Raw genomic sequence first — 26,821 nt, 5'->3', positions numbered from 1 at the left:
TAGATACATAAATATGTGGATTAGCTTAGAAGATGATATAGCCCAAACTCAAACAATGCATGAGTTCAAATCTAAATGTATAATTGGAAATCAAGGATATAGATTAAGTTGGAACTGTACATGAGTTTGAGTCTAGGTATGTTAGAAAATTAGAGAATAGGAGATGGGACCCAACAAGCATTGCTCCTTTCTTGTATACTACAATTAGGTAAATGCATATTTACCTAATTATAGTATACAAGAAAGAAGCTTATCTCAAGAACCAATAGCAACCAGTTTTTACATGACACAACAATAATATTGCACCTTTAATACATGCACAGCTTAAAATCAACTATGGACAATAGTTGGGCATAATCTTTTCTTATAGAAATTACCTGTAATTCTTCTCACTTGACCACCAAAGGACTTGCCACTAAATCCAGCAATATGGGCTCCTAATGAATGTCCAATGAAATGAACATTAGTTAAAGAAAGGTCTTTTGCTTTCCACAATACTCTCAACAGAGAACTTAATTCTTGGCCAACCTCTGGTAGCAAATCAATAATCCAATCATAGGAAGGCTGAAACCAGGAAGTCCCTGCAGGCCAGTCTACTGATATGACATTACAGTCCTCTCTCATCAAGAGCTCTGAGAAAGAAGTGAAAAGAATGGTCATGACTGACAGCTTCTTTACATATAATCATCTTTAAATAAATAAATAAATACTATATTTAAAGACATATAAGAAGCACACACAAAAGATGGCCAGAAGAAAATATCCTCCAGGTCTTGTACACAACATTGAGGTATCTGGTAGGCTAATACAATGGAGACATCAGTCCAAGACTTCTTTCTGGAGAAATCTATGGGAGGGCCCAAGTACCATTGCTAGCTATGGGTTTCCATTCAATAAAACTCAAGGCAACAATAGATTGATATTCTGTCAATTACAAGCAATGAATCCTCAAAGTGTACTTACTGTTTTTCAGGGTCAAAACCCATTTCTCTAATCCATGACTTACAAAGCCATGAATGATGACATAAGTTTTTCTATTTACTAAGTGAGAATTCATAATAGAAGTATCGTTAAAGGGATTAAGCTGCTCATGTTGAGAATCACCAGCCGTCTTCCTGTTGAAACAATTACATTCGATAAGATTACTTATATCTAAATGACAGTGAAATATGTAACACAAAATAGCACAATTGAGATATTTCAACCAAATGGTAAGCACATACCTTGTCCAAAGAAAGAAATTCTTTGACACACCATTTGTTCCAGGCACACAATTGGCATCCTCACGAGCAAATGGATACTGTTTTCCTGTCTTTAGAAAATATCTCCCTTCCAGTCTGTTTATAGAGAAAATCATAAAGAACTATTAAGCCACACAACATATAAGAAATATATATCCAGAGACAAAATAATACAAACACAAATCCACAGGACTAAGGAAAAGAGTTCCACCTCCCTCTCTCTTTTTTTTTCTCTCTCTCTCTCTCTATATATACAAAGGATTTCTTCCCCTTTGCAAGAGAGGTAGCCAGGTCAAAGCCATGTACCCACTCCCAACCACCACCTTCGTTTCCCTCTCATCTTAGATACTCATGTATGATGGGTCAGCCCTGATTCCTGCCTTCCCACTTAAAAAAAAAAAAAAAAAAAAAAAAAAAAAATCCCAAATATGTTTACGCTGGATTGGTGACTCAAATCATGTGTATATAGGTATACATACATATTTTCTGATGGGAGGGGCATTGAATGGGTGAGGTGGGGGCATGCTTCGACTATGTCACCTCCCTTATATGGTGGAAAATTACTTTTGGGAGGTGCTAAGATGAGAGGGAGGGTGGAGGGGAGTGGAGTGTATTCCTTTTTGGCTACCTCCCTTGTCAGGGGAAAAAAGCCTTGGTATATGTATGTATGTATATAAGTATGTATGCATCAATCCATCCACCCAGGTCTCTCTTGTTGCAGACTTACAGCTCCCAGCTAACTGAATATAGCAACTTTGTTGGCTTTTAAGTCACTCAAGGAAGAAATATAGAACTGTTATCTGGTATGGCTAGGATGGGGTAGTGTAAGATTGGATGTTCCACGTTTTCTGGGTGTATACTTTGAATTAATGAAGCAGGCTTGCTGTGGATGTGCTGTGTCTTGAGACACTGTTTCTGACCCAGGGCAGTGGGCGAGATGCAGGGATGACCTGTCATTCATGAGGAGCCAAGAATAGAGGGAGGGAGGGGGGTAGATGGGAGTGGAGTATGTGGGGATGGAATGGGTGGGAGTGGTTTTTATGTCTGTTTTTTGGCTACCTCCTTTGTAAGGAGGAAAAAGCCTTTGGTATATGTATATATGCTATGACTTAGGCACCCACTTAGGGAAAGGGCCTTTTGGTATACAAGTATGTATGTGTACATGTATGTACACAAGTATGTATGCATTTTTCTTTTGAGTAACAGAGGGTTTTTAGCCCTTCACTGGTTGGTTATCCTACCCTTTACCTAATAGAGAGGTTGGGTGGGACTCGTATATACACATATTAGCATAAAATCAGTAAGAATTCAATAAGCGTTCATGCATTCTCACCTATCAGTATTATATCCCATATACTGAGCCTGTTCTGAACAAGAACAATGTCCTGACTTGTATACATCCCAGGTTTCACAAGGACGAGCTAAGAATAAGGTTTTCTCATTGCCGTACTTCCAACTCTCGGTGTAAAACTTGTACGCCATTTCATGACTGCAGCCAATATCTCCTGCAAGGAATTTGGAAATCTGAATCTTCACTTAAATTATCTACCATTAAACAACCTTGTCTGTGTAAATAGCATTACATTTACAACACCTTGTATGGGGTACTGACTTCAAAAGCTTTATGCAATCAATATTCTAGTCAACAGTCAACACCCCATGCTGTGATACTGACTACACAGTACTGCACAGTATTAACTGTACATTAGCATGTAGCTTATACTTTAGGGACTGTTTTGGGGCATCCATACAAATAAGAGCCACACATCATATGTCTATGTTAGAGGTAAAATCCTTACTAGATAAATTATGCTACTTTTGTACTATGACCATCCCTCCATTATGTTCTCTTATGCTGTTCCCTTAAAACTGTTGTGTACCACTTCTTTGAGAATACTTTTTCCTTTCACCAGTTTAAGAAGTTCAGGAAGAATTACACAAACTGAAAATATTGCAAACCCTCAATAAGCCAATAGCTATACCATTCTGAACACATTTGTCACAGTCATAATTACCTTTAAGTTTAGTTTTATTTTTCTTACTTATTGCAGAACAACCAGGTTGGATTTGCCCACCATTTGGCCAGAAATCAGTATGTCCTAGATCTTCATTTATTCCAAAACAATTCTGTTGGTGAGAAAGTAAGATTACTTTAAAATGCACTAAAATATTCTACAGGATTCTTTTCCTCGGCATTACATTAAAAGCCTGACAGACTTAAGCCATTAATTCTAAATTACAATCAATCAATCTGTTGCCCCTAGTCTCTTTTGCAGATGACTTGCAGCCTTGAAGTAACCAGCAACAGACACTGGGGAGGACCAAAAGTCACACAGGTAAGATACAATGTGTTGTTGTCTGGAGATTGTTAGTGTGTGGTATTGTAGTACGAGATGTTCTGTGCCTTCTATATGGTGGTTGTATCTGGGGTAGTGGCAGTAACATTACAAAGCCTCAGTTAGACATAAAATAATCAAGCAACCAAGCAACAAGATATTTAAAAGCAAAAATAATTAGAATAAATTAATTTACGACTTTCACATAAAAGAAGTGTAGTTGTAATTATGCACATCATACAAAATTAGTGAAAAGAGATAACTTACTGTCCAGACCCATGCGGTCGTACATCCATTGGTATGCATCACATCAACATATTTTGCATCGCTCTTGTCCAGTCTCTTACTAGGAACAGTATTATGGAACATAAGCCCAGCTGGATCTAGACCTTTTATTACAAATATATTACAAATCATTACGATTAGAAAGGCAAATCAATAAAAAGATATGACAGACTTAGGCAAATGTAATCATTCAATCCAGCAAAATCACAAATTAAATCAAATTAATCAAAATTGACTCCTCACCATAATAACAATGGAGCAGAAAAGGAGATGATGGATAGAGTTGATGAAAGAGTATTGAGATGGTTTGGACACATGGAAAGAATGAGTGATGAAAGATTAGTAAAAGAGGTGTGGAAGGCAGAGGTGGATGAAGTGAACATGAAGGGGTGACCTAGGATGAAATGGATGGGTGGGCTAAAAGGGGCATTGGGAAAGAGGGGAATGTCTGTTGAGAAAGGAAGGGAGAAGACAGAGAATGGTTGTGTATGGATGATGCTGTGATGCATGGAAGGGAGTGGGTGAGGGGATGAAGGGGGGTTAGGGAGTATGTGTGAATAATATTTTGATGCAGCCCTAAGGGATTTCCCTCCATCTTCTCTTTTTCTGCATGAAGGGATGGAAAAAAAAGGGGGGGATCAATTAAATGAAGCCGCCTTGTTGTGGATGTGCTGTGTCTTGCTGCATTGCAGGGAAGAAGAGGTGGTGACCAGGAGTGGAGTATGTGGGGATGAAATGGGTGGGAATGGATTTATGCCTTTGACTTTGGCTACTTCCCTTGTAAGAGGGAAAAAAGCCATTGATATACATATGTATGAAGTCCATGAGTACTTTTAATCATAACATGGAGACAACAATTAATTCAATGGTTTCAAAGCCTTACTTACCAGTAATCCTACTTGTGTTGCCATGGAAATGCTTCCCAGTATATCCTGCAATATGACCACCTAGGGAGTGGCCCACCATGTGCAGTAAATCAACAGTAAAGTTCTTTGTATGAATAAGGCTCTTCATCAAATTTGCTAACTCCTCACCAACATATGGGACTCTGTCAACAGCAATGTAATAAGAAGGTAAAAATGCTTCTGTTCCTGCAGGCCAATCCACTGAGATCACATTGCAGTCCTCTCGCATCAACATGTCTGGAAAGCAAATAACGAGGATGAGTACAGTGAGAAGTGAGGAAATGAGAAGGAAAGTAAGGGTGTAAATGGAACTGGTAAATAGAGTTTATCAAAGAATACTGGGATGGTTTGAGCACATCAAAAGAATGAGTACAGAATGACTAGCAAAAACAGTGGAAGGTGGAGGTGGAAAGAGTGAGACTGGGAGGAAGACCAAGAATGAGATGGATGGAGAAGGTGATGAGGGCTTTACTAAAAGGGAAACATCTGTTGAGCAAGGGAAAGGGCATAAGATGGAAGCAAGTGGAGAATGATTGTGAATGAACATTAATTGAATTGGGGCAAGGGGATTTCTCATTATCTATTTACACTGTGCATGATTGGAAGCTCGCTGGCTGAGTGGGTTAGGGCGTCGTTATTTGCAGCGAAGGTCAAGGTGAGGGCGGTTCAAATCCTGCCACCAACGAAGTTGAACCGAGGGCATGGTTCATTAAATTCCACACTACAAAGCCCTCCGTGAGGGGCACCGTCCTAGCCTCCCGATAGGGGGGAGTGTGTGATGTTAAACCACATCATCATCATCATGGGAAAAGAGGGAGGGAGTCACCATGTAAATGAAGCAGTGGGGGTAAACCAGCTTAGGCTGTCAGACCCTGCTGTGGATGTGCTGTGCCTTACTGCATTCTTTCTGACCCAGGCAGTGGGGGCAGGGATGGGCTCTCATCCACAAGGAGCTAAGATAAAAGAGAAATAAATGGATATAGATTGGCCATGGGATGGGCGTGTATGTGTATGTGTTGGGGGGGGGGGGCATGCCATGAATAGCTACCTCCTTTATAAGGGTGAAGTAGCTTTTTGGTATACAGGCAAAGAAGAAGGAAAAAGTTTATTACAGTAATTTTGCCTCAAGTTTCAATGACTGGAAGTATGCAAACCCACAGTAGTCGGTGGCAGTCCTCGGGCGGGGGTAAGGAGATGGTTACTGAGACTGACAGGACGTGGAGAGATAGCCAGCTATTGTTTGCAGATGATATTACACTTGTTGCTAGGTCAGAGAAGAGTCTAAGAGAGTTATTGATGGAGTTCAAGAAGATACACAAGAGGAGAAAGTTGAAAGTAAATGTGAGTAAAAGTAAGGTGATGAGATATACAAGGGATGAGGGGTGGCAATGAGGCAAGTCTTAAAGGAGAGAGGCTAGAGGAAGTGGATAGTTTTAAGTATTAAAGGGCATACACAGCAGAAAATGGAGGAGTCTCGGCAGAGGTAGATTGTAGTAAGGGAAGCAAATGTTTTGGAGGGATGAAAGAGAGAAATCAATATCTGTAGATGTATACAGAGAGAAGATTACTTCATGAAAGGGCAATTGTGTCTATAACACTGTACAGGGCAGTGACATGGAATGTATGAGAGGCAGAAAGAAGATATCTAAATGTGTTTGAGAAATGATGGACAGAGGACTGGAGATGATTAGAAATAGTGGAGGGAATTGGAAGGTGAGTCAGTTGTTGTTTGCAGATGACACTGCACTTGTGCCAAGGTAAGAGGAGGTTCTAAATCAGTTTGTGACCGATTTTGAAAGTTATGTGACAGTAGGACATTGAAAGTACATGTGGATAAAATAAAAAATGAGATGTACATAGGGAGAGGGTGGCAGCAAGTTGAGTACAAGTCTTACAGGAAAGAGGCTAGAGGAAGTGGATAGTTTTGAGTATTTGGGATCGCATGCTGCAAGAAATGGAAGAAAGGGGATGGAGATGAACCGCAGAGTGTGAGAAACAAGTAAAGGTCTTTGAGGAATGAAAAGTGTCATGAAAAATAGGCATCTGGGATTGGATGCAAAGAGAAGATTATATGAGGGAGTGATTGTGCCTATGGGACAGAGACTTGGAATTTAAGAGAGACAGAAAGAAGAAATATAAACGTCTCTGAGATGACCTATCTGTGAATTATGATAGGGGTCACAAGAGAGTGAGTGAGAAATGAGGTCAGGAGAAGTGGCGTAGAAAAGGAGCTGGTAGATAGAGTTGATCAAAGAATACTGGGGTGGTTTGGGAATATGGAAAAAATGAGTGAAGAAAGCTAGCAAAATGGGTGTGGGATGGGTGGAGGGTGGGTTCATACCTTGGCTGACTACCTTTCTTATAAGGTGGAAGACACCTTTTGGTATAAAGACAGGTAGTTATCTACCTTTCTTATAAGGTGGAAGACATACATACATACATATACCAAGGCTTTTTCCCCCTTACAAGGGAGGTAGCCAAAAAGAAAAAGGCATAAAATCATCCCCACACATTCCATTCCTAAATACACTCCACTCCCCTCCACCCTCCCTCTTATCTTGGACACATTTTGGTATAAAGATAGGCAGTTATCTACATTAACCTTTATTCTTATTAGGTTATTTCTATCTATACACCAATAGGGTCCTTCCCCCTTACAAGGACACATATACATTAAAATGTGTATCAATTATGTTTGACTGCATGCAACAGTGAAACCTCTGATGTACCAAACACTTGGTCATAATATCAGACCCTTACAACCAAATGGTCCATTATATTAAGAATTTACTATAAACAGAAGATATCTTACGGTCTTTCAGTGTAGTGATCCAGGATTCCAATCCATTTCCGAGGAAACCATGAATGATAACATAGGTTTGGCGTCTTTTGAAACTTGAAAGCTGAACTGAACTTGGAAAGAGCTTTTCATGTTTTTTGTCATGTTCTCTGCAAAAGAAATATATTCATACCAATTAACAATGGGTTACACAAAGTTAGGGAACATCTGCTACATTAATACATAAAATAACAACTCCATTCTAGTGATGTCATATCTACAGTGTACGCAGAAAGTTCTGGGTCACGCTGCCTCTAATCAATGCAATAATGCACCCAGAACTACCTGCATTTCTCAAACACAGCATTATCTAAACATCATACATCTGGCAGCTCTGAAAAAGTGTTGCATTGGTGGAATGTGCGGATGGTGCAGTGTTAGTTGTCTGTAGAACAATATTTCATGGCTGCTTCTGATCATGTGTTGCTGCATTTATGATGGTTTACCTATTTTGCAGTGGTTGAGTTCCTGGCCGCCACCATGGCGGTCTGGGTTCAAATCCCACCCAGGGCTGAAATAATTTCAGTATTGGTGTGTTGCAAGTCATTACTCCAACTCTCGTGGGCAGGGAGTTTGGGGTGTGTGTGCATGTAAGGTCACAGCATTACCCATAGATCGGTCATATATGAGCTCTGAGCTCTCTTCCAGGAGGGAAATAGCTGTTGATCATGAGTCCAACACATGATTCAAGACCATGGTGAATCACACTGATACAACAAACACAAGAGTCCAAAGTCTCTTCCAGGAGAGCTCTGTGGAAGGTTCCAAGGACCACTACCAGACACTGTAGGGTTGTGGGTTTTCCACTTTGTGAAACTTGAGTCAAAAACTGACTGACTGACTGACTGTGTAACAAATCTAACAAGATGATTAGCAATACACTAAACCAAACTTACCTAGTCCAAAGATAGAAATTGTTTACAACGTTGAGTGCTTTGATGGGGACTTGTGATGAAAGATCACCATTTTCATCAGCTGTTATCTCATACAGTTTTGCTTCACTGCTTAAAAATAAACCTGAAAAACATCATTTCCATAAGTCAAACCAATTAGTGCTACATTTCTGTTGTTTAGTGGTACATATAGCATTATTTCTATGTATACAGATGACCACATAACAAATACAGTGTATGGTCAGCCCTTAATATCAACATGGGTTATGTGGCACAGACCCCAATGAGCATACAAACCTTGAATAAAAATAATAAAAATTATAATGAAATGACACTGCCATCCACAGTCCATTGTTCAATCCCAGGATTCTTTCTTGTACTTCATGAAGTGACATGGAACTGCAGACGAACTTTTACTGCTGTTATATTTCCTTATATTATAATAAATCCACCTGTAATGAGAAAGATTAGAAATCAATAGTGTTTAGTAGCAATTAGGAACTGTAGTGTAGTTTTGTCTTTTGTGTGTCAAACTTCTGCATTACTTTTTTCCTCAACCATATCAATATATCTTTTACATCACTCATAATTCAGGTACTCTTATGTGTCCACAACACTCCTCTCATTTTCTAAAAGTAATTCACATTATTTCTTAGAAAACACTTTTTGTAAACAACTTAGGTGGAGGTAACTACTGGTCTGTTTTAGCACACCCTGTTATATTTCACCCATTTCTGGATGTTTTCCAGAACTGGTTGCAGTCACATCATCCATAGGCATTGCAAACAGTGGATCAAAATATCTAACAAGGTTATGACCTGACAAGGTACTTCATTCAATTTTGGTGAAACATATTTTTATAAACAACTGCTCCAGTGCCATTAGAAAAAAAAATAAAATAAAAATAGAATCTATATTTTATAATTGCAAAAACCTGTATAAACGGATAATCATCATCTTGTAAATATAAGATGATACTGGCACAAGGCATAATGAACTATATTCAACCATTTGTACTAAACTATATTCAACCATTTGTACTTATACAGAATAACATGACTTCGTTCGACAAAAAGTTTTACAACACAATTTTTCCACCTAAATGCAAACATCTATGTATAATTGCCATTCATATCCAAAATATTGTTTTTTGCTTTAAGACCACTTTGCTACATTATACCATAATATCACTGTAGTTTTCAAAACTTTGAGTCACATTCAACTCTTCTGCATTCCAGTGTCCAACTAAATTTTCATCACAAAAGATTAATGAAATTAAGTTAATTCACAGCACCCAATAAGCAAATATTCTGAAGAAAAATAAAGTATATGGAAGCAATGAGGTTATGAGGTTAGTCTCCATAAGCAGATGGAGGGGGGTTGTCAATATGTTGTGACTTCCTGCATTGCATTTGGTTACCCTGTCACGTACCACAACCCTTACCCAAAAATACACCTTCACATTTTTTTTTCTACAAAGGGGGGTGAATCTCCAGCAATCATCCCACATCTCCTCCTACTAGCCAGAGATGTAGAGAGCAACACTGGACCCATCGCAGATTACACACATCCAACGTGCTCCAAACCCATCACCTCAAGCCATCAAAGGTCTTGGTTTAATGCAATTTGTGTAAAAACTGGGCTCCCCCTCACTTGCACAACACTTGCTGATATAAAACACTACATAAATACCTAGACTTGTTCCTTATGCCCACCCATAGCCTCACTCCCACCTTCCCACCCCCAGCCTGCATCCTCACCTTCAATGCCAAGTCGCTGGTCTAGTATCTCAACAACCCTAACACAGACAGAGGGTTTGATTTACAGACACAACTTGACTCATTAACCATCACGAACAATGCCCATAACCACACATGTATCCCCTATCAAGCCCTCTACACCCCTCCTATCCTGAGACCATCTGTTCCTCCTGTTTAACCCCAACATTTTGGAAAGTGGTCGGAGCCCTCAGATCCAACTACCTTCCAATCATCATTACCATCATAAAACAATACAACCCAACTGTCCACAGACACACATACACCAATTAGATTAAAAGTGAATAAGTATGGTCTTGTATATATATATTTTTTGCTCTGTTCTGCATGAGTGGGCAGGTGTGCAATGAGCAAAAGAAAAATATGTCTCCAGAATATTATAATATATGTGTAAGGATGGCCAAACCTTTCCATTGGGAAAGAACCCTAAAATCCTAGGGCTATCATATGATACTCATATAATTTTCAGCCCACATACATGAACCTGAGAGCAAAAACCAACATGAAAACAAACATATTTAAACTTATCACAAACACTGATTTTAGTCAACTGAAAGAAACTCTGGACAATTTATAGTTTCACTCAACCAATGATTTTCTTACACAACATATCTCACCAGAAACACATAAGCCACATCAGAAAATCATTGGTTGGGTGAAACTATAAATTGACTGAAACTCTCATAACACAATTTCCACCAATAACAGCCAGACAGCACCTGCCACCTTTCTGCAGAACCATGAATGGCTATAGCATATCTTTCAGCATCTTTTTATATACATTCATAGCTACTAACCTTAGATTAAGGATATGTAATCCAATTTTCATATGCTTACAATGTTTTGTTCTACAGCTTTTAATCTAACTAAAGGCCTTGAAACCTAGGAATGACGTCGATATTTGTCTTAATTTAGCAAGCCTTCTTGTGACGCAGTAAACAATTTTTGTTTACTTACAGCTTCAGCCCTCTGTGTTGCGGGATAAACCGTGGCTGAATGATGGCAGGTACTAAAATCAAATTATAATATATCTCTTGCCACTCCTTAGTTTAGGCCTATATACTAGTATATTTGTAAATACCGTAACCTTCTAAACAGATTACTACTTATCTATTATCTAATCAGAGACTGGAATGCTCTACACTTATAGCAGATATTTATATGAATTACCTTAAGAAATTAGTAACTACATATGGTAAACAAAGTTCAGGATAGTCCCCTTGATATCACTTTACATTCACGAATCACGACACAAAGTGCTGAGCCATTTGGAGAAGTCTGAATGTTTTTGACGGAGTCGAAAGTAAATAAACATAGAGTGAATGATAGATGCTTGTCATCGATGACACAATTTATGCAAAATAATAAAAAACAATCATTATACTTTTTTAATAAATCACAATGAACCATTTGTAAATCAAACAAATCTAGTAATCACATATTTTTACGGATTTAAACTACTTTCTTATTATCTATTATTTATCTAGTTTGATTATTTATTTATTTATTTGTTTATTCATCTATGTATTTATTCATTTTCATTCATTCACTTGTTGATTAACTAATATATTAATTGATTAATCAATTAGATTATTTACAAATTTATTTATCTATTCATTAATTTTAGGAGGGACCTTTTATACTTGTTTCTGAATTCCGCAACGCTCTAAGTGCCTCTCGACGTTCAAAAAATATACATATAAATTACCTTCTGATCTTCAACTCTTTTCCCTGCTCACTGTGATGATTCTATGGAGTATCAGGTCAAACGTCCCGTGACCGCCCTCCACGCCAGCGACATCTGTCCCTGACCAATTCTGTCATACTATGTGCCTGATTGCAGAGTAAAGGAGAGGTGCTATCTTCGCGTCCTTATTCTCCACGGTTCTATGTTGGATTATATCAGCGATTCCTTTAGTTTATAATTGTTCTTCTTCTTTCTGTCTTGTTGGATACGCCCACCCTTCCCCAAATAAGAACTTTTCTTTCTCAATTTTGCCCACCCCCTTCGGTGACCTGAACATCAATCAAGTAACTTTTTTCTTAGATAATTTAACGATGGCAGATTTCCGCTTTTCCAGTCTCCCTTTGTATGGTTTATCTAGGAACCATTTTGGTCGTAGCACTTTGTATTGTCTCAATATCTTGCATATTCCAACCTTAGGCAGATTAGGCCTTCTGTGATGCATCATATCTTCCTCCTTGTGGTGGAAAAGAACAATTTCGTGATCCAAAGAAACTCTCATATCTTACCTTATTGTCAGATGACTGGGTTTCTCTTATCAACACTTCCACATGTTTCTCCTCTCCTGTCTACCCTACAGTCGTAAAATTACAGATACGAACTTAATTTCCAAGACATTTCCCAATTTCTTCACCATATATTTTTCTGTATATCCCTTGTTTGTTTTTCCATCCATCTTTCATGTTTTTTTTTCAATATCACGAACAGCGCAATATTCTGATCTTGACTACTTTCTTATTTTTCTCTGCTGTATTAATCATCTCGTTTATTGAACATGTCCAGATTCTCTCGCTGGTGTCATAATATATATGACTTAGAATTTTCTTTAATACGGCGTTTTAATGTTTTTTTTTCTATTTATCTATTTTCTTTTGTTACCTCCACGATGCACACCAATATAGAACTACTGGTTGAAGATCTACATTGATGATATAAAACCAGTAGTTCTATATCATCAATGTAGATCTTCAACTTGTTTTTCTTTTATATTTTCTACTAGTTAAGTCTACCTTTATACATCTCCAATTATCTATATCTAATTCCTTCATCTATTTAATTTCATCACATTCCAACATCGTCCCTAAGCAGTTGAAATGATTATTCTTCACACGTCTGCTGATAATGAAAAAACGTTGATCACTTTTAATAGGTATTATCTCTCATTTCTGCCATCTTTCAGTCTCTTCTTCAGCAACTCTGACGTCATCTCTTTCGGGGCTATTATTGACTCCAAGGACAGAAGCTCTTCTGAAAATTTGAGAATAAAAGACCCCACAAAAGCAGGATCAGTTTTATTTGAGAAAATAATGTGTATTGCATGCATACATGCATACATACATACATATATACATACATACATGCATGCATACATACATACATACAGCATGCATGCATACATACATGCATACATACATGCATGCATACATACATACATTCATACATACATGCATACATACATTCATTATACATGTACGAATATATTTTGTCTAGACGCCTATGTCCATTCTGTCACAAATTTTTTCCTTATTTGTGTCGTTTACATATTTTCTTAACTGACCTAATATTTAGAAAGACCTTTGAGGATATACTTTTAAGGACGTTTTTAAGGAGTTTTAAGGACGAGCGCCATGGGGGAATTATCCTTTCTGACGTCCGTCTCGCAAGACCACAACTTTCATCTATCCATTGTTGGTTTAAATGATAAGTAAATACAGGAATATAGAAGTGAATGAAAGAATTATGAAAAGGTGAATGAATAATGGAATTTTATTTGTCAAAAAATGTACAGTGCTGTGGTCACAATTTGTGGTCGTCCTGCACGTTTGTTTGGAAATACTTTAGAAAATAGATTTCTGTGAATCAAGAATTCTTTATAGGATGACTTAAAGGATAAATGAAATGCAGTGTTAGTTAACTACACATACAAATGTTATTTTTTTCTGGCGGGAGGTACATGCAGCGAGAACAAAAAATATCCAATGAAGACCATTAACCATTAAAGATTCTGAGAGACGTCCCTTAGCAGATACTATACATACAGGGACATCTTAGGGTCTGGTTAATCAAACCATGTTAACGTTTATTGTGATCATGAAGCTTCAGACGATAGGAGATGCCAGTCTCATTCGTGACTGTACGACTTTTGACCAAGTTTGTAGGTGTTTTATTTCCCCGTCCTGTCCTCTTGTGCAGTGCTTCCAGAATTTCCAGTAGTGAAATATGAGGATTCCAGCATCCCATACTATCTGGTCACAAGGATTGCTCTTACTACGTTACTACAAGGAACAGGCCTTCTCAGCACAGCCAAAATTTTATCTCAGCACACCCAAGTTAAATAACACTGCGCCAGGGGACAGTTTGTAATGACTGAAGTCGTTGCAAGAAGTCACAAGAATGGTTTGTTTTTACAGAATCATCTTTTGGTTGATTTCAGCAGTTTCTTTAGAGCAGAACGACTGGAAGAGACGCAACCAGTTTGTGGTGGCTATCAGTGGGTTTGAGTAGGATGAGTTGAACGTGCAACATTCCTGAGCTACCTACGTCATCATAACAGGAAAAGTCGATATGTTAAGCTGAACTTCCACGAAGGATCTCCAGCCGAGGTTGCATTTTAAAATATACATACATACATACATATACCAAAGGCTCATTTCCCCCTTATAAGGAAGGTATCCAAAAAACAAAGGCATAGAAACCACTCCCACCTATTCCATCCCTATCACACTCCACTCCCCTCCACCTTCTTCCCTCCCTCTTATCTTGGCACCTCCTGGATGACGGGTCATCCCTGCATCTTGTCCAGGGCAATGGACAATATTTCAAAATATACACAAAAAAGGGTGATTTGGAACCTTTGAAGTGTGCCAGAATTAAACGTGATGGTAATTGGATGTTGATAATGAATTTAGTGACGTACAGTTACTCATCAAAGACGACTGAGAGACCTCAGTAGATGTTTTCTTTGCAAGTTTTGGTGATGATGATGAATATCCCCCATTAATCTTCCTACTAACATAGGCTTCTTGACCGATGCGTTAATAGTTTCGTCAAATGCGTCAAAGGACCAAGATGGATATAAGTTATAAGAACAGATAATAAGTGATGAGGAAGAGAATGGGCAACTTATAAATTTGTTATAACTTTATAATTATAATTATATTTTTTAGCGGAATATCAACCACAAAACCACATTTTTTTCGGACGAAGACGGGGGGGGGAGGGGGAGGAGGGAGGAGAATGACAAGGAGTAGGAGGACGAGGAGGAGGAAGGACGATGAGCAGGGGGAGGAAGGGAAGAGGAGGTGGAGGGGTGGAAGAGGAGAAGGAAGGGGAGGTAGAGAGAAGAGGAGGCGAGAGGAAGAAGGAGGAGGAGGAAGACGGAATGAAGAAGGGGAGGAAGACCGGGAGGGAGAGAAGAGGAAGGAGGAGGGAAAATGGAGGAGGACGCGGAGAAGGGAAAGGAGGAAGAGGGGCATGAGGTGGGGAGGAGGGGAGAAGTAGGAGGAGGGGGAGAGGGGAAAGGGGGAAGAAGCGGGGAGGAGGGAGATGAGAAGGGAGGACGTGGAGGGAGAAGAGGAGAAGGAAAAGGAGGAGGAGGAGGAGGAGAGGGAGTAGGAAGGGGAAGGGAAGGAGGAGGAGGAGGAGGAGAGGGAGTAGGAAGGGGAAGGGGAGGAGGAGGAGGAGGAGAGGGAGTAGGTAGGGGAAGGGGAGGAGGAGGAGGAGAGGGAGTAGGAAGGGGAAGGGGGGGAGGATGAGGCTAAATTGGGGAAGGAGGGATAGAAGGATATGGGAGGAGGAAAAGGAGGGAAAGAGGATTAGGAAGGAAGAGGATTGGGAAAAGGAGGACGAGGAAAGGAGAGAGAGGAAGAGGAGGAATGGAAAACTGCAAAAGGTCCCCTAGCACATCCTAAACGTCATTTTCAGTATTCATTTTTAAAGGTGAGGAAAAAGGTTGGTGATATTAACCATCTCGGAAAAAGAAACAGACGTAATCATATACTATGAGGAAGTGGGGTTTTCTTTAAACAATCTGGTAAGGAAAAGGATGAGAAAAAATTGGATTAACAGACAAAAAGTGTGTTGAATAAATAACAGGGACATATACGCTTGAACTGTCGAGGTTAGTAACAGCCCTTTGTTGGGCAACGGAAAAGAATGAGATTTGCAAAGCTGGGCGCGTTACCTCCGAACAGGTAGTGCGTTACCGCCGGGTAGGTATTGTGGTACCGAAAAATGTATATGTATGTATACACATACGCATTGTATATATATAATACGCATTGACGGAAATACATCCCAGATTTTTTGGTAAAGCACTACCTGTTTGGCGGTAACGCGCCCAGCTCTGGAGATTCGAACCCTCAACTGAACAAATAATAATAATGATAATGATAATAATAATAATGGTAATGATAATAATAATAATAATAATAATAATAATAATAATAATAATAATAATAATAATAATAATAATAATAATAATAATAATAATAATAATAATAATAATAATAATAATGATAATAATAATAATAATAAATTAGATAATGCAGGCGACCAGAAACCTTTGTCAGTAGCGCTGGGTTTGCAAAACATACATAATGCAGATATCAGGATTACTTGAGTTCTCGTAGAAGACTAAAGTGTCTGGTTTCTTTCCTGAGTAACTGTATAGCGCAATGTAGTTCAGTTCGAAGCTTTAAGAATCGTTTAGGTAAACACCTAAGCAAGATGCTGTAATGCCTGTCATTTATTTTATTTATTATTTGTCTGTTTATTATTATTTGCTTGATTATCATATATTGTTATTTATCTGTCAATTTATTATTATTTACTATTTACCTGTTTGTTAATTTAATTTTACCTATTCATTTATTTGTCTGATTTATTATTGCTTATATTATCATAATTTTTTTTTTACTTATTCATTTATCATTATCATATAAACTTTTTCACATCCGACCTATAGTAGACGCAACGAGAAGTGGCCGCTAAGGCGAGGTTAGGGAATTTCCCGGTGATGCCACATCTCCACAGATAACACGGCCCCCACAGTAGAAGTAATAAACTCAAGACTAAGACTCCTGTGTTATTATTATTAAATCAGTATATATTACGTCTTCACTTCGGCCCGAGTTTCCTTAAATCCTTACCACCTTTTCCACTAGTGCATCTATCGGGGCAATGGCGCGACCAGTTTGAAAGTTCTGCAGGTTCTAGACGATGTTATATTCTTGCACCTCACTAGGGTACAAGCAATATGAACGTAAGATGAGCATTGGGGAAAGCTATCAATTTGCTTGCTGAGATTAATGTACCATTTACCGATATCATATTGGTTTATTGAGTCTGCACATCGAATTTCCCTGGTGATAAAAATCTGCAGAGTTTTGGAGCAATCCCTCTCTGAGCGGAAGTCGTCCTAACGATCCTATTGTTGTTTGATGTGATTCAAATAGTGCCTGGATAGGAAAACAGTGATGAGACATAGTAAGAACCATGCAGACAGGTAATAATTGAGCTGGATAGACAAATTGGTAGATTTATATAGAAATAGTACTTACAACTAAAACAAGTTATCTCTTCCGAGTGTAAACTCTCTTTTAGTCTGAGATATGTGTTGTATTCATGTCACGTGAGTTGGGATCAACTTGCGGAATATGTAAACATAACAACTTCACAATAGTCCAAACCTCCACGAATCATTTCAAATTAAACTAAGAAAATATGTGACATATATCTCATAGAATTTTTGTTGTTCTTTGTAAGTTATGAAATGCAATCAGCTTTGTTAAGATGAAATAATATTTATATTTAGTCGACATTATCTTATATAGAATATCTGAAGTCCGAATCATCCGATTCAAACAAGAGATATGTGACGGAACAACAAAGTAATTGAATGTCCGTTCTTTACAGTACATAGAACCACAATCATAATGTCATTACTGTACTTCATCCAAATTCATTCCAGTGCGTTCGTGTACTTTTGTAATGTTTGTCTTCTGTCAAGGAACTGTGTGGTTTTATATCTGTAACACGAAAATTGTAGTTTTCTTTTGAAGTTCTCAATGTAGCTGTTGTTTCCCCTCCGTTTCTGAGTACGTTTTCCGGCATCTTCGTGGGAGTTCCCATTTTCCGCCTGAATAGTTTATTTATATATGTGGTGTAATCATACTTTGGTCCACTCCTGCTGCTGACGGTTTCTGCATGAATGACAAAACGTTAGAAATTCAAAGTGACAGTATATTTTTCCTGCGTTCTGTCATAGCAGTTATTTAAACGTAATATTTCCTGGGTGGTATGGATAATACTCATGGCACATCAGTGGGTTCAACGACAAAAAATAAATAAATTTTCTAACCTGTAATGTTGGGAATTTTCCAGACTTGAGAATCGTCAGGAAAATACGACGAAGACAGTGTAATGTTGGTGGGCACGTCTGGAGGTACGTATGGGGTAGATGATACATTAAATCTTATTGTCTTGTTGCTTCGTAAAATGACTAGGCCGTCGGGCTGGATGGCGCCATGGATGAAAGCAACACAAAGCAGCAACATCACAAGGAAAATAATCATTATGGCAACAATGGCCACATACTGCTGTCAGACTCGCTCGACACCAGCTCCATCTACATTCATTTGTCGATTACTATGTATTTGTTCTTGCTGCTGCAAGGATTGAGACGAAGATATACTGAAAGGGTGAAAGAAAGAAATTTATCTTAAAGAATAAAGAAGCAAATGGACGCAATCTTAACATGTCCGACAAATTATGTCGATATTGATGGCATATCATTTTACTCTGGTTGTTATGGGTGCACTAAATCCTTACCTAATGCTTTTAGAAGAAGGGGCAGTCAGGCTTGGTGTTTGTGTGCCTGTGGAACGTGCTTGAGGAGACCGATAATTGCGGATGGAGGAAGTAACGCCTCTCATTCGAGCAACCTGCAAATTATAGTGGTTTAAAAAATAAACAAATAATATATATATATAAATGTATATATATATATATATATATATACAGTATATATATCTATATATATGTGTGTGTGTGTGTGTGTGTGTGTGTGTGTGTGTGTGTGTGTATGTATGTATGTATATCAAAGATCGAGTGTATTTTCATTCATTTACTTATTGGTTTATTAATATGTTTATTTGTTTATTCATCTACTCATTTATTTGTCTAATGTGGATAGAAGGAGCAAACAAAGCTGTAGATCAAACGTGTACGTTTGTATTTTATTATTTTTTAAGGGGCTACAAAAATCTGCAACCAACACGATGAGCTCCATTATACACATCCACAGAACTACATATAAATCTAAGAATGTTTTTACCACATCAGCGATTAGAAATATGTAGATTGCTAACCCCTACCACATAAAAAAAACTAAGGTAATTGTAATTTCGGGTTTTAGACCTTTCGATGTCCAGTAGGAGAATCTCTGGTTGAAGTTGATGCGGTTGAATACCCCGTGTCCTGGCGGCGGTGCATTTTAGCCTCGTCGCGCCTCCGGGACATGCTCCAGCCGGTTGATCCTCCACTTGCTCCTTCGTCTGCAGCACGTATTAGACGACCATTCACACCATCGCTGAACCTGAACAGTATAGAAAAATTATATATAGGCCTATGTGTATGTGTGTGTGAAAAGAGAACCCACTATTATTTACTAGGTCGGTACAATCTCAATTGTAGAGATGGTTGTGTTAAAATGACCTGTTTTGCCTTCTCAGGGCTTTGAGCTCAGCCAGGGTGAGATCTGACTCGCCCAATAACTGAAGGCGTTCTGGCGTCTGACTGTCCTCCTCCTGGTCATCGGAGGAGGAGGAAGAACGGATGAGGAAAACACCCCCGATGGCCCTTGTTTGTCCTTCGAGGGAGGCAGAGAGAGTTTCGAGCTCTTCGGGGTTCAACCCGGCCAAGTCGCCCGTGCTCACACTTCGGCGCCTCATCTGGGTCTGTAAGAGGGGGCGCGTTCGATAACAAACGGAAACATCTGATTTATTTGCATTACGTAACCGATTAATCTTCACAAGTGTTAAACAGGGCGGTACTTGAAAAAATAATTTGAAGCATATCATAAAGCATTTTGTGATAAACACATAATCTTTCTCATTAGAAAGGAAAGAAATTATGTACAACAGAAGCAATCTGCAAGGATGAACTACAGCGGAAGATTCATATAAGATATACACTATATATAAAACATTAGCACACTATAGACTGTGATTCATTGTTCTGGTTCTAAGAATATGACAGGATGAACTACCTAAGACAGGAAACCACTTGCCTTCTTTGTATGCCTCCATGGGTGATGGGCTTCTAGGGGAAGTCGCCTCCCTCTGGACGGTGAAGGACCGATGAGGGCGGGGTTGCCGACCTCGTGGTAAGATACTCGTTGATGTCGCATCAAAGCCTGATGACGTAATGTCGACGCTGCGAATAGCAAGTTATGATATTATCCCTAAGAACTAACACGCACGCGTACGCGCAATCACACACCTCCCGTAAGATAAAACTAGGTAAATACACACACACATACACATATAGCAGACTTGATGGCGCAGTAGTAGCGGTCGCGGCCGCCACTACGGGGGTCCGGGTTCCAATCCGGCCGAGGACTAAAATTTCAGTATCGTTGCGCTGCGAGACCTTACTTCAATTCTCGTGGGCGGGGAGTTAGGTGTGTGTGTGCGTAAAAGGTCACAGCATTACCCATGGATCGGTCACATATGAGCTCTGAGCTCTCTCCCGGGAGGGAAATAGCTGCCGATTACGAGTCCAACACGTGTCCAAAACCATGGTGAATCACACAAAGTCCAACACGTGATCCAAGACCATGGTGAATCACACACACATACACACACATAAACTCTCTCCCTCTCACGGTAATGGAAATTAGTAAACATCATTTTTGTTGCTTATTCTTTCACTCTCCCAAACAAACCACTTCGTCTAGTTTTGCCTATCAGACACTGGCTGGTATTCTTGAACCGAGCTCAATGATACACTTGACCTATCCTAAAGTTTTCTTAATTGCCGAAGTTGTCATAAATTCAAATCTACCTAAGCTTTCACATCTATAATGAACCAAGGGAGTTCTATGATCATTGAGGTGTCTATGCGAACAATGCAGAATCTTGTGGAAACGAGCGGCAACATAGCATCCCCTGCATTTATGGACTACTGTCTTACGAATGAGCAACTGAATGTGCACGTTAATAGTGTCCATAAAGTTGCCGGGCAGAGTAGTCACGAATTTGATTAGTATTCTGTATGTCGTCAAATTATATTTCAATCATTACACTTTAAGAAGAATGCGACCCCAAAGCTTGTCTACATTCGGTGCACTAAACACTGACAGCTTTACTCGAGGCTGTCCTGTAGAGTCCCGTATACCTTAAACAGAATTCAGTGTTAAGGTTTCCTCTTAGTAATGAAATCCGATTTCACATAACACCGGCCAAGCTTCTCAAGCCAGGATATGAACTTGAAAATACATATCAGCAGACAAGAGACACAGAGATTGAGTGGATGGGTAAAAATATTAATGGCTCCATTATGACATACATGAATAGATGAATAAATAAATACGTAAACAAAAATAAATAAATGAATAGATGAGTACTCAAATGAATATATAAATAAATAAATATTCAAATATAAAGATGAATATATAAATATATAAGTGAATATTCAAACTATGGATAAACGAATGAGCATATAGATAAACAAATGAAAAAATCGTTCAAGAGATCTTTGGCAACTAGAAACACCAAACAGTTGCTCAGTTCCTGAAGTAGCACTTACTCCCAAAAGACTGTTCCAGGGAACTTCGGAGTGGACTGCTGCAGGAGCTCCCTCCCCGACCACCCCGCTCCTCTAGTTCGATGAGAGCGACCCTTTCTCCACCAGAAACATATCTCCTATTGCAGAACTCTTCCCCGCTAAGTCTCTGGTGATCGTTCTTCCTCTTCCTCCTGTCGTAGTTCTTGGTCTTCGGGGAGAGTTCTTTGTCACTAAAGGTCTTCGGCTTGGATATTCTCTTGCTGGCGCTCCATTTTTCGATCTGGACAACGACGAGGCGGTAGAACTGGAGGGCGATGACAAGAGTGTTCTTGGCCGTGAAGAAGACGTTCATGTATGAGATGATCCGGTAGTGGAAGATGAGGAGCATTCGGAAGGCGAGAAAGGGGGCGTCCTGCAGGGAGAAACACGAAGATGAATCACGATAAACTTGATCACAATGACGCCCGCCGTCAAGTAACTCCTGAGGCGGTTTTATAAAGGTGTGTGGCGTAATTCAACAGGGACTGTGATCTAGTGTGGCAATAATAGTTTAATAAAAATGTTCTACTGGAATTAAACAATAACAAAGGAACAACAAGAAATGATTTATTATATGATCAACAATGTTCTACACAATGATAAATAGTACATTGCAATAATACTATCAATGATACTACTAATGATGATAATACTACTACTACAGCTGATGATAATAATAATAATAATAATAATAATAATGATGATGATGATAATAACAATATTAATAGTAACAATATTGATAACAATAATGATAGCGACAATAGTAGTCTACCTATACACCAAATTATTCTTTCCCTTATAATGGAGGTAGCTTGCACACACACACACACACACACACACACACACACACACACACACACACACATCTCACTATCATCCGTCACTCATCCGTTTCCTTTCCATTTCAGGTCCTCGTGGATGAAGACTCATCCCTTTCTCCCGCCCACTGTCCGGGCCAGAAGCAATCCAGCAAGACATTATGTAGCACAACCAAAACAGATCCAGCCGTTTCCTTTCCACGGCGATCCTCCCTTCTTGTCACCTCACGAGAAAATGGAAAAGACGAGGAGAAATATATAAGGGCTGCGTCAATTTATTATCTATTTACAACACTCCCCCACTTACTTATATATCTTGCCCTCTCACTTTCCTGCTCAACAGGCATTCCTCTTTGACCCAAAGCTCCCTTCACCCCCATCCATCCATTTCACTCTTGGTCTTCCACTCAACCTCACTCCACCTACCTCTGCCTTCCACACATTTTTCTTTGTAGTCTTTCTTTGACCATTATTTCCATATGCCTAAATCATCACACTATCTTTAATGTTATTGTTCATATAAATGTAGGTAACGTTGTTTATTAAATTTCATACGAAAAATGATGGGTAGATATGTAATAAATATGTAAATGAATAGGCACATCAATTGATTAATACATGAATAGGTAAGTGAATAGAATAACAATATATATATATATATATATACATATATACATACATAAATACATGCATACATACATACATATAGACAAACACATGCATGCATACGTACGTACATATATGCATACATAATTACATACATACATACATACGTACATACATGCATGCATACATAGACATACATACATAGACGCATACAGACATACATATATTCACACACACATGCATACATACATGCATACATACATACATACACACATGCATACATACATTCACATATACATGCATACATACATACATTCACACATACATACATACATACATGCATACATACATACACTCACACATACATATATACATACACACATACATACATACATGCATACATACATACGTACACACACACACAAATACATACATACACACACACACACACATACGTACATACATCTGAAGGTTCCTGGCCTCTTAAATCATTATGTTTGTGACTCAGAGCGGCATGGGGCCTCTTCGGACGAAGGGTTCCTCTGGACACGGAACCCAATTGTGAGCAATTGTGAGTAACAGGCTCAGGAATTGGCCCGCATCTGTTGGTAACATGTCCGCAACTTTTCCGACACATCTTTGCATGCATCTCTCCAGTGGCCGTTGCAAATGTGCATTCAAGGATGTTGCAAACATGTAGTAAACATGTAACCTTGGAATAACACATGTATCCGGTCATGTAAACTTGCATACAGACACGCTGTAAATGTGTATATTCGGACATGATGTACCCATGTATCCAGACATGTGAACATGTATTCAAAGATGTAGATATGTTTTGACATACGTCCATACATGTTGCAAACATGTTCTAAACTTGTATCCAGACTTGCTGTAAACATGTATCCATGCATGGTAACATGCTGGAAACATGTCTGATCGAATGGCTAGACACGTCTTAGCTCATAATATTTCACATTTGATAAAATTTTAGGAAAATAGAATTTCTAAATTTAAGGGTACGATTACACTCGTATTTAGGAAAATATGGACAAAATTTATTTGCAGATGAGCGAAAACGAAATTTCTTCATTTTCGGGTGATATTTATTTATTTATTTATTCATTTATCAATTTACTTGTTTGTTAGTTGTTGGGTTTTTTTTTCTCCGTTGCAACACCCCAGTAGCAAAGAGATTTGGGAACATAGTTTTATACCTTTTCGCTTTATACCTGTAGAAAGTAGAATATTACCTGGATTTCTAGTTAATCTGGCTTTGTGGCTCAAAAAAATCGACCGGTAATTTCCATAAGTATAGGCAATGAAGTTAGTAAAATACTTCTTATGGTAGAATGCGTTAGCCAGGGCTGGCGAAAGGTTTTGAAAAAACCGTTTCAGTTAATACTTCCCAGCGTCTGTGAAGCTATTCCATAATTGCCATCAGTCGCCTGACAAACTTGTAATACTACAGATTTAGAAATAAACACGTTTGAACATCTCATCTCACCTGTAAGATGATATTGATGAGAATTGCCCACACATCAATGCTGCAGAACATTTGTTGCAACGCGCTATCCTCCTCTGTTTGGTCTTCACTTGACAGAACCGACATCCGTGTCTGCCGTCCCTTATGATGACGTCACGTGAGACGGTGAGAAGGAAGAGTTCGGAGCAATTGATAAATATGAAATAATTTCATTTGTTATTCAAGTCGTAGAAAATTATAAAAAAAAATTAAGACACGTTCTAAATTATAGTTTATTATTTTCTAAATGCTTGAGATTTATTGAAAATAAAGAAAAATATGTCTTATTTGTATTCAACGTATGCACACTTTGATGACTAGCGTGCACATGCGTGCACGCACACATGTTACAAGATGTGGTGTCGACGAAGAGCTACAAATCTCCCTAGGGATTTCCATTGTTCTGTGACCAAGCTAACCGACCTTTTTGACAACACCATTTTGACAGCAATAGATTCTCGGCGTCTCAGGTCAAGAGCTCTACTTGGACAAAAGGCCCAGCTGCATCTCAGGTCAAGAGCTCTACTTGGACAAAAGGCCCAGCTGCATCTCGGGTCAAGCCACCTGCACGATATCGGCCAACGTCTCAACCGACGCGACGAAACCTTGTTAATCTTTACTATGATATGGCAACTGTACATACTTTGATAATATGTGTCTGGTAAGCCTCCGAGCCTTCCTGGGGGCTTGCCGTGTATGTTGTGGACAGAACTGAACTTGGAGAATTAAAACCAAGAACTCCGCCTGAGTTTCTTTCACCACCAATTCCAAATGTAGTGTACCGCAACCTATATATGTATTAGTTTGCATATATCTTGGCAAAAAGTACATAGTAACGTTACATAAGAATAAAGGACTGGAAACGACATCACCTCCAAAGTGACGCCTCAAAGATGAACGAAAATCTCCTTGAGATCGCCAGAATATAAAGGAAACGGACCCCCAATCCAAAAGAGGTTGTAGATAATTCCCTTCTTAGTCATCTCATCCAGTCTAATTTCCATTTCATTTTCAAGATCAGACACCCACCCACCCGGCACCCTCCCCTCGTTCGTTACTTAATTGGCTCTGAACCGTGAAAGCTCCATAGCCAACGATCCTTGCGGCTAACAAATGTCGACTTTTAATGAATTATTCAACATGAGAACAGCCATCCATACGCAAGTTTGAATTTTAATAAGAATAGTGTTTTAATGCATTACTCTTACCAACTTAAGAAGCTATTGGCGTTACCATGACGACTCAAATACTTTTATTTTTTCCACAGACCCCTCCCACCCCTTTTGTTCCTCACCTTTGTCGCTGTGAGCACGAGAGTGAACTGCATGAGGCTCCAAGACCATATAGAGAGCACCATGAGCACAAGAACCTCATCATAGGCAACTCTCTCATCCTTGAACGAATCGAAGAACTCGATGATGTCGGCAGCCGTGCCGATATAGACGAGGAGAAGCTGTGAGAGTTCGTCCCTCGTCAGGTCTCCCAAGGGCAACATCCAGCGACCGATGATGAGGACCAACATAAGAAACTGTTCTATGATGGTCACCCACATCTCCGCCGATAGGTTAGCTACTTTCACTGGCAAGTCGATCTGTGGACAAGGAAGGCGATAGAACGCATGCGGCTGATGGTATGGAAACTTGCACACAAATCCAATCAAACTATGTACTTGTTCACAGATCCTATCAAACTGACACTTATGTTTGTAATATGGTTTGCAACTAGTGATGGAAATGGATTTTGGGAGACAGGTAGACCTAAAGGATACACACACACACACACACACACACACACACACACACACACACACACACACACACACACACATATATATATATATATATATATATATATATATATGTGTGTGTATATATATATATATATATATATATATATATTGTAATATTGCAATGAGTTACTAAATTCTGAAGTGGATTAGTAGGGAGGGTCGCCATCTAAAGAATTGGTGGCGATAAACCGACTTCGGCTGTCAAATCTTGCTGTGGAGGCGTTGTGTCTTACT

At 39.0% G+C, this 26,821-nt stretch overlaps 3 protein-coding genes across 7 annotated transcripts in view; all 3 read right to left on the bottom strand.

Moving 5' to 3' along the window:
• The window catches only part of LOC143034020 (uncharacterized), a 63,257-nt gene extending 50,860 nt beyond the window's left edge, over positions 1–12,397 (bottom strand). For 2 of the 5 annotated variants that reach the window (XM_076199860.1, XM_076199864.1), the window contains exons 1-11: positions 11,448–11,579; positions 8,797–8,951; positions 8,503–8,623; positions 7,580–7,716; positions 4,750–5,004; positions 3,845–3,966; positions 3,257–3,368; positions 2,575–2,746; positions 1,224–1,337; positions 964–1,115; positions 378–632 (exon numbers count right to left, since the gene is read on the bottom strand). In XM_076199860.1, the coding sequence (XP_076055975.1) occupies positions 378–632; positions 964–1,115; positions 1,224–1,337; positions 2,575–2,746; positions 3,257–3,368; positions 3,845–3,966; positions 4,750–5,004; positions 7,580–7,716; positions 8,503–8,623; positions 8,797–8,851 (1,495 nt within the window). In that variant the 5' untranslated portion in view covers positions 8,852–8,951; positions 11,448–11,579. The other 3 variants (XM_076199862.1, XM_076199863.1, XM_076199861.1) reach the window with 3 other exon arrangements.
• Positions 12,398–17,092: 4,695 nt separating this feature from the next.
• LOC143033775 (uncharacterized) lies at positions 17,093–19,975 on the bottom strand. The gene is made up of 5 exons (XM_076199262.1): positions 19,738–19,975; positions 19,441–19,618; positions 18,853–18,965; positions 18,383–18,714; positions 17,093–18,224 (listed from the first exon to the last, which is right to left on the bottom strand). Exons 1-4 carry the CDS (start codon positions 19,971–19,973, stop codon positions 18,624–18,626), a joined length of 618 nt encoding a protein of 205 aa, XP_076055377.1. The 5' UTR covers positions 19,974–19,975; the 3' UTR covers positions 17,093–18,224; positions 18,383–18,623.
• Positions 19,976–20,290: 315 nt separating this feature from the next.
• LOC143033682 (transmembrane protein 26-like) overlaps positions 20,291–26,821 on the bottom strand; it is a 29,428-nt gene continuing 22,897 nt past the window's right edge. The window contains exons 3-6 of the mRNA XM_076199170.1: positions 26,093–26,389; positions 24,781–24,900; positions 21,832–22,222; positions 20,291–20,457 (exon numbers count right to left, since the gene is read on the bottom strand). Of these exons, the coding sequence (XP_076055285.1) occupies positions 20,291–20,457; positions 21,832–22,222; positions 24,781–24,900; positions 26,093–26,389 (975 nt within the window). The remainder of the gene's footprint in view (positions 20,458–21,831; positions 22,223–24,780; positions 24,901–26,092; positions 26,390–26,821) is intronic.

This window comes from Oratosquilla oratoria, chromosome 16 (genome assembly GCF_046742065.1).
Source record: "Oratosquilla oratoria isolate Oo_2021 chromosome 16, ASM4674206v1, whole genome shotgun sequence".
Taxonomy (NCBI): domain Eukaryota; kingdom Metazoa; phylum Arthropoda; class Malacostraca; order Stomatopoda; family Squillidae; genus Oratosquilla; species Oratosquilla oratoria.
Note: the sequence above shows the minus strand (reverse complement) of the source record. Positions and strands in the feature narration are given on the sequence as shown.

What these genes read in the sequence shown, in the direction of transcription:
- LOC143033775 (XM_076199262.1), bottom strand. Translation starts at nt 19,973, where the DNA reads ATGAGGCGCCGAAGTGTGAGCACGGGCGACTTGGCCGGGTTGAACCCC. An exon ending in CTCCTACTGGACATCGAAAG is followed by an intron (nt 18,966 to 19,440) that starts GTCTAAAACCCG and finishes TATAATTTGCAG; the next exon opens with GTTGCTCGAATGAGAGGCGT. An exon ending in CCTTCTTCTAAAAGCATTAG is followed by an intron (nt 18,715 to 18,852) that starts GTAAGGATTTAG and finishes TCACCCTTTCAG; the next exon opens with TATATCTTCGTCTCAATCCT.